Genomic DNA, 8962 nt, shown 5'->3' on the forward strand with positions numbered 1-8962 from the left:
GACCTAAAATCAGGCATGAAAGTAAAATGCAGTGGAGCTAAGGCAGTAAAATAAAGGACACTGGGGAGGGTGTCTAGACCTGACATGTGGTCAAAACTGATTCTGGATAAGACTGGGAGCAAGAGCAAACAGGCAGAAAGTGGAACATAGGGCAGACTGCAACCACTGGCTGTAGATATGCAGCAATAAACTCCTCTTTGTGTCTGGAGCAGAACCCCAAATTTCAGACGCATTCTGTCTCTGCTTTCTGCAGAGAATCCTACACACCTGGTGTGAGCTTTATGTCTTGGGCCATGCTAGGGGTGGAGGCCAGCATTTCTCACCAGCCACACCGTTAGCTCAGGTGGCAGGGAATGTCACAGAGAACTAGAGGTTCCAGCTCTTTTGTGTGTATGAGACTGTCAACATAACTTCATGCAATAGAATTTCAGTTTTATTTGTGGTAATTAGTTTAACTTCCTCTAACTGCCTTCTCATTTTATTTTATTATTTTATTTTATTTAAGGAAAATATCTTGGAAATCAAACATCAAAGTTTTTGGTGTGTAAGATACCTTATGCTGGAAAGCCAAAGACTCAGCATTTACAACTTGCAAAATTCAGAGCACCTCTACAAATGCAATTAAGACCTATGGACATTTGTATGATAGTTCTAGTGACATTAACTCAAGCTTTTGTTATCAATTGGATGTCTAAGCTTGCAGAATTACACATTTGTCCTGTGAAAGGGATGAGGCAAAATGTGAGCCACATTGTATCTATATATTCTGCAACATATAGTCAAAACTATGTACTGGCCCTGGAGTGGATGTAGAAGGAAGAAAATGGGTGATTTTTAAAGTTTCATCAGCTAAGGCTGTGGTGCAGGTGTAGTATCTATTCCTTTATGAATTGTCTAGCAAGTTATTTTCTTATAGGTTTAATCTGTGTGCCACCTTTTCTGTTGAGCACCATGATACATACCGATATTTGTTTGTAAAATGCTGTAAAAAGCAGTGCAGTTTCCTGTGAGTGGGATTCATGCTCCCAACAGCTATAAAGTGCTAATTCCTCTGGCACTTCAGACCATAGGTATCTCAAACAAGGCATACCAAATTACTAGGTACTGATGGATGATCATGTTTCATCCCCTGGACCTGGGCCCTGACATTAACAGTGTCAGGACCCTAATATTACAGTGACATTAGCTTGTAGAGAGACAACCCTATGCTCTGTCAGCATCAATGAAATGAACGTGCTTGGGGGAGCTTCAGCTGACCAGCACACCCACATCTCTGTATTACCAAGCACCTCCTGAGTTCGTCTCCGTCTGCTTCTCTTAGTTCCAAAATGGGTCTCAACAAGTCTGAACTTTTTATGTTTTTTCCCCTCACAGGTATCTTACAGAGCCCAGCAGGGAATAACATCCAACCCAGCCATCGAGATGGTGGCCATCTGGCTACTTGCCTTCCTCCTGTACTGCCCAGCCATCCTGTTTTGGGAGCACGTGGCCGGACACAGTGTGGTACCGGTGGATCAGTGCTACGCCGAGTTCTTCCACAACTGGTACTTCCTCCTGTGTGCATCCACACTGGAGTTCTTTGTGCCCCTGCTCCTGGTGACCTACTTCAACGCGCACATCTTCCACAACATCCAGCGGCGCCAGCGGCGTGGCAGCGTGCAGGACTGTGAGCCTCCCAGGAGCAGCAGCCTGTCCTGGAGGTTCTGTGGCTTGCCAAGGCCAGGGGCATCATCTCCTTCATCAGAAGCAGAGGACAGTGTTTCTTCTTCCATGAAACCAAAGAAAGTATCTTTGGGAACTGACTGCTCGTCTCCATCCACAGACAATTCTGTAACCTCAGGAAATGACTTTTCTGTTTCTTTCTGTGCAAAGACCAGATCAAAATTGCAACAGGACAAGAAAATAGCAAAGTCCCTTGCCGTAATTGTCTGTGTGTTTGCCATTTGCTGGGCCCCGTACTCTTTATTAATGATTATCCGTGGGCCCTGCCAGGGAACTTGTGTCCATCATTTCTTCTATGAAGCAACCTTTTGGCTTTTGTGGATCAATTCCTCTTTGAACCCATTTCTTTATGCTCTCTGTCATGTTAAATTTCGAATGGCTTTTCTGAAAATACTATGTCACAAAAAATTTGCAACATTGAGATCAGGTTCTTTTTAGAAAGAAGAAGAAAAACAAGGTCCAAGAGGAGATGGATGAGGGACATAAGTAGCCACTTATAAAATTAGATTTAGTCTTTTCCAGGAGATTAAACTAGTTGGAGAATCTAAATAAGCCTTCTGTGAAATGTCCTCCTGCAGACAAATGTGCATGACCAAGGTTTGTGTACTTTTCCCAGCTATTTGAATTGGTCAGGTAAAAGCTATTGCCTCTGTCTGACTTTCCCAAGTAGTCTATGCACATTATCTTAATTCTGATTGCTGAAACTGTTGTCTTCAATTGCAGTACCTCTTATATTTGTGTCCACAGGTGATATTAGTTAAAAATACAAGAAAGTTATATATTACCCTTAGTGTCAATAGTATTCTAAAGTTGCTATCTTCTCTGTTCTACTTCTTTTGAACAATTTGCATTCAGAACCCAATTTTTGCCTATATGAAACATCCAATGAAGTTATGATTTTTGTTGCCAGGCACATAGCAGGATTACTTGCTTTCACTAATGGTTTTTGGCCATCAGAAGCAAAGAGGAACTACTTTCAAAAACTTGGATGTATGTGTTCTCGGCAGAAGGGCATTGCTCACTATATTTGTTCAGATGCAGCAGTAGAGAATTCAGGAGTGTAGAGCATTTATGTGGATGTCCAACTATTCTGCAAGAAACCAGCCTTCTTCAGATGTAGTTTTGAGAGATCATAGAAAGAGAAGCGTTTGTTCTTACTCCTTGGGGGAAAAAAATCCAATTCTGTTTCTGTTACAAGCCTTCAGCTGGAGGCTGTGATAAATGGTATATTTTTTACACACTGTGTAAGTCTGTTTTTGTTTTTCTGCATGAGCCAGGAAAATGGCTGGCCTGGATGCCTGCCTGTAGTATGTGTGGTGAGAGCTGAGACAGCTTGGAGGTGATCTTCTTTCAATACACACTTTCCATACTGTTAAGGACTATTTACTTGCATGGCTCTGGAATTACCAGGTGTTAACTTCCTTACTAAATAAACAGGTGCAACTTTAAAATGTAAATAATTTCTTTTCATCACACTGTCAGTAAGTATAATGCTAGAAAATAAATGGAAGAATGAAAACTAAAGGAGTGTGAGAGGTATTTGGTGTCCATTTTATATTCTGGGGTTTTTTTGGTGTATATTCATATAGTATGTTATTATATTTTACTTAACAGTCTTCTGAATGTTCTTCTAGCTGAACTACCATTTAATCACCATTATATGTTTTGTTATACTATATGGTAATTTATATTCTTCTACTTATACAAATTACACATGTATTCAGCAATATACATGTTAGAGATAGATATTGAGAATATTAGAGATGAGAACTCTAATATTCAATACAAACTACTTTGAAGAGCTGCTTTTTGCATTTGTTATAAGATTTTGGCCAGTGAGTTGGGCTTGTAATTACTGCTAGAAGTCAGAATTTGTGTATCTCCAAGGCATGTCAGAACACAAAACACAAGAGCCACTACACCCACCTATTTTCTTTAAGTGCAGCATGTAGCAGTATTTCACCTGCAAAGTTTTTGTCATTCTTTTAAAATACAACTTGTAAAGTCAGTAGCATTGAGCACATGCAAACAGATCCTTCTGTGTCAGCTTTTAGAGCAAATCCTCCTTAAACTTTACAAGACATACTTTTTGACTGTGTCAGCAGTACAGAGTTAAAGATTTCATTCTGGTTAGCTAATCAAAAAGATATTTTTGAAATTTAGCTATTTCCAAATCTAGATAAGAACACATAATCTTATATCTATGATGTGTTATATTTTTTTCTGTTCTTGCTTTTCCTTGCTCACATATTTTGCTTTCTTGTCATACCAGCCTGGTCTCTGCCTCAGCTCTTTGGTACAAGAGCTGAGTGCGGCATCAACAGAGATTTATTTACAAGCTGACTAAGGCCTTATGAATTCTGCAGCAGTGCCCTGTGCAAAGCCAAGGAAAGGCAAGGTTAGTTGATACAAGATATGGAGAACAGGCTTAGGTGCTCTGAAGGGCAGTGAAACACCTGATTCTGCCTCCATCTGGGCTGAGCTGACATGTTAGAAGTTGTCAGAATAAACACACTAATGGGACTGTGCAAACTTGGTGCAAACTTCTAGGTGCAAACTTGGTTTTAGAGGTGTGGGCATACATTTCAGTAGTACCTCTGGCTTACTTTAGTCAGTTTTTGCAACTGTACTGGGAAATAAGTTGTGAATGTAGTTGGTCTTATCTTCCTCGCTTTTCCTGAGCTACTGTTAGTAGGATAGAGTAGTCAGAAAGAAGCTGGTGGGAAAGCAAAACGGACTTTGTTTAGGTGAGCGGCTAGATTAGTCTCTTTATTCTTCTGACATAGATTTTATTTCCAGCAGAGAAAGGCACAGAATCATAGCATTGATGCTATGGTTTGGATTGGAAGGGGCCTTTAAGATCATCTGTACTGGGCAAGGACACCTTCCACTAGACTGGGTTGCTCAAAGCATCATCCAACCTGGCCTTGAACACTCCCAGAGATGGGGATGGGCATCCAAAACTTCTCCGGACAACCCATGTCAGTGCCTCACCACCCCTTGAATTTATTCCTAATATCTAATCTGAACCTGCCCTCTTTCAGTTTAAAGCCATTGCTTCTTGTCCTATCACCACATGCCCTTATAGAAAGTCCCTCTCCAGCTCTCTTGTAGCCCCCTTTAGGTACTGGCAGACTGTTTCAAGGTCTCTCTGGAGCTGAACAACCTTCTCCAGGCTGAACAACCCCAACTCACTCATCCTGTCTTCATAGGAAATGTGTTCCAGTCCTCTGATCATCTTTGTATCCCTCCTCTAGACCTGCTCCAGCAGGTCAATATCCTTCTTATGTTGGGGACCCCAGAGCTGGATACTGAACTCCAGGTGGGGTCACACCAGATCTCTGTACATTGTACCCCTTACCTTTCATCCAGGCTGTGTAAACACTTGGAATTGCCAGGGGAAGGGTTTAGACCAAGAAGACTCTTGTGAGCAGTGAGTCCTTGTGGGGGTCGTGCAAGTAAGCTGCATTACTGACCTAAGTGATGCTTTCATGCTCATGGCATGAGGTTCTTCCTACGCCTGCTCTGAGCCCACGGTCAGCGCAGGTCCTGCAAGCCATGGCTGGGATCCATGCTGATGAAAGGCATCAGTAAGGCTGATGGTTAGAGGGAAAATCTGATACCACTGTCAGATGCAGGTTTCATTCCTCCCTTGGACTGAAAAACCCATAAAACAACCCAAAATTCAGATGTACACCCAAGACCAAAATCTAAAGTTGGATGAAATACAGTGCCATGCTTTTTAGGAGGAATTTGTCTGGACCTTGGAGAGGTGGCTTTTTAGTTTCATTAGTGAACAACACCTTAGTCCTTCATGAAAAAAAAATCTTATTTGGGCTCTAACAAAAAGAACTCATTCAGGACTTGTTGCTGAGAAAGCTAAGTCAAGAGCAATTAAGTCTTACTCTGTGTGAGGGCCTTCTGGGCACCCAATAGGACTTATCTGCCATGACTTGACCTCCTCTGGACCTCCACTCCTTACATCAGCCTTGGGCCTAAGAGCATCATTAAACTGGGGTGGTCCTTTCCTGAGATACATGAGTGCTTGTAGGCTGCTCTGAGCACTGTCTTCTGCATTTTTCTTGAGGCATTAACTGAGATTGGCCTTGGACCCAGTTTGAGATTGCTGAGATTGGCCTTGGACCCAGCTTGTCACCTCGTGTTTTCTCATGTTCTGCCCCAGTCACACCTGAACTGAAGCCATCCACAACAGCATAGTGTGTGATATCACCCATCTCTCAGAAATAAATCACACTGGTGCGTCAAAACCCATCTGATCAAGGACCCCTCAGGAGGTTCTCAGTACTGCCTGCAAAGGATCTCTTGCTTTCTTCCCTCCAAAAAATTCCAGATCCCACTCTTTACCTTTTTCTTTTTACCAGTCCTATCCTAATACTTTATATCAATCTTCCCTTCACTTGTATCATTCAATGCTGCATTCCTTTTCCTTGCAGACTCACCGCATTTTTTGTATTTCCTGTATTACCAGGCTCCCCATTTTGCAACAGGTAGGTCATGTTCCTCCATGTTGTAGTGTTGATAGATCTGCTCTGGCACATATTTCTCTGTGCCTTGCTCAACAGCTCCTCAGTCATATTGACACAGCTTTTTCACAAAACATAAAAGACATATAAAGCCAAAAACCACAAAAAATTAATCCAGAGCAGAGAAATAAATTCTTTTCCTTTGGTCTTGTTTTCAACTTGCGTGCATTTATTTTAAACACAATGTTTTAGCAGCAGTGTTAATGAAGCACATTAGAAACAGCTTTCCTAGTGTAAATAGGATAAACTGGCATAAAGTGGAGAGGCTGGATTTTTGTGTGGCGAAAGTGGAACAGCATCATGCAATGAGAGAAGATTAAGGTGAAATTAAATCTTTTACTGTGCAAATGGGGAACTGGAAAAAGCAGCTGATTTTGTATATCACTGGTAATCACTAGGTATTGTTCTCTGAAGACTTTCCCCATCTAGCCCTTTTATTTTTTGTGATCTGGCTACTATACTTCAAGCTGGATCAAACTTTCTTGCCTTTAAATGTTGGCACAGTGCTCTGATCTTTGTAAATTGTTTACTGATCTGAGTAAATTTTTCATTTACTTTCTGTCCTTGCTAAACAACTCTGCCCAAAATTTTTGTCTTAAATATGCCCTGGTAGGCTTAAATATGCCAGGAAGGCAGGCACTGTGGGTACATCCTTACAATAGCTTCTCAGAGAAGCCTTATTTTGGCATTTTTTTCCTGTTGCTGTTCCAACCAGCATGTTCCTGCAGGTGTCACTGGTGCTACACGGTTTTTTAAACCTTGCAAATCCGTGGGTTTTTCAAAAGGTGCCATTTATGTGCACAATCCTACATGATATGACACCATCACCTTTCTGCTAAAACTGCCACCAGATCTGCTGTATTACATCTAATATTTACTCTGCTGCAGGAAAGATTAGGGGAAGGGCTTATTACCTTGGCAAAGAAAGGAAGACTTTAGTCACACAGATAATCATAAGTCAGCACAGAACTTCTTCCTAAGTTGCTCTGCATAGAAATCATCCTGTGCTCAGAATTTGAATCACAGCCTTATGTCACCCATGGAAAAGGAGGGAGAGTCACAGGGAGCTGAGAACAGGTCCTCAGCATTGGCTTGTCAGAAAGAAAAGTCCCCTCTCTTCTGACATATGAAGGGTTTTTTTCTTGTTAAGCTATTTAAGCTATTCTACTCGTGGGCTGCTGCTAAAGTCCATCTCTCATACCCTTCTTGCTGCCCTTTGTCAGCAGCTTACTTTTGGGTTATCTTCAACTACCAATAAAACTGCAGCTTTGGATATGAGTACTTGGTTATGTTTCTCAGCCATTTCCTATGGATCAGAGCTTTAGCTTTGCTAAAGTCATTGGGGACTTACCAAGACAACCAAGTTGTGGCAAACAAGAACAAGGGGAAGGCCTTTGCTGGATCTGTACCGTGGAGAACTTCAAGGGGATCAGCTAAGCAGAGTTTTTGAGGATGGAAAACTTCCCCAGTAAGACAGATCTTGGTTCTAATCCTTTCCCTGACATTCTAAACTTATGAGCAACTTGAACTCTGTCTTGAACCTTTTGTACATGGGAAACTGTTTGTAACTGTTGAAATTTGTGGAGTTCCCTGCTGGGACATTTACATTCAGCTGGTTCTGCTGCTTTTGACAAATGACTATAAGCAGAGCCAATCCTCAAGTATAAACAAAGACAGTATGTCAGTACAAATGCCTTCTTTACAGGACATGAGCCAAATTAGTTTCTGGAATAAAGCCAAGGAAGTTAATGGATATAGCCTCTGAAGTTTAAGGGTTTATATTATTTGTATTTTATTTCTGTAATAATTTCTGGTGTGTATACATCAATCAGTTTTCAGCTTGTTCTACTAATGCCATCTCAGGTTAACTCACCACCTGACTTTTGTGGTATCATACTGATGCACTGTTTCTCTCTGTGCTCTGTTGCTGGGTTGTCCATACTATTTAATGTCACAATATAATGTTTTCATTATTATATGTCAGGTATAATGAGAGCAAATTGCACTGGCCTCTGACTCACCTCTCTTACAGCCTTGCACCTGCTGTTGTATCCCTCCTCTTTACCATGCTGGAGGTACTGGAATTAGAGTGCTTTAAGAACCTGTATGTGAATGCTTGTAAGTTTTTTTCATGGTAAGGAATGGCAGTGTTATTTTTAAAAATATTTTTCCCATCTAGCATTCAGATTTATATCTTCCTTGCTAATTGAATCTGAGCATACAAGAGACTGAAGAAAGAAGACCTTATGCCAAAATTGAAGCAAAGTGGTGATTTCATATCTTTCCAATATTCTTCCATTGCCCAGAGCTTAGGCCATGGCCTTTGTGCAAGTTATTTCTTGTGAAGCCGGAGTCTTGTTTCTCCTTGGTAACATGGGATGGCATATCTGCACAGGTAGGAAATTTGAACCAAATGGGGAATGTGAGGAGGAGTAGTTGCCTACTAAAACAACAAACAGACAAAATACACCTCTGATTTTGGTAAAGAACTTGAGCTATATTTGGGTGTCTCATTTCACACAGTTTCTTAGATGTTATAAAGGATCTGAGTGAATCAATTACCATGGAGAGGTGTAGCAGATTTCTTTGGATGTATTTCTAATGAGGAAGGGAATCAGCAGAGGGACAGGTGGAATTCAGTGCTATGCTATATCCATTTCTGGGCTGGAAAAGCTCTGAGAGTTTAAATAGAGTCT

At 41.2% G+C, this 8962-nt stretch overlaps 1 protein-coding gene across 1 annotated transcript in view; it reads left to right on the plus strand.

The window, feature by feature from the left end:
- The window catches only part of LOC102039576 (histamine H3 receptor-like), a 5554-nt gene extending 3394 nt beyond the window's left edge, over positions 1-2160 (plus strand). Inside the window, exon 3 of the mRNA XM_005418362.3 lies at positions 1375-2160. Within this exon, the coding sequence (XP_005418419.2) occupies positions 1375-2160 (786 nt within the window). The remainder of the gene's footprint in view (positions 1-1374) is intronic.
- Positions 2161-8962: the final 6802 nt, after the last annotated feature.

This window comes from Geospiza fortis, unplaced genomic scaffold (genome assembly GCF_000277835.1).
Source record: "Geospiza fortis unplaced genomic scaffold, GeoFor_1.0 scaffold53, whole genome shotgun sequence".
NCBI lineage: Eukaryota > Metazoa > Chordata > Aves > Passeriformes > Thraupidae > Geospiza > Geospiza fortis.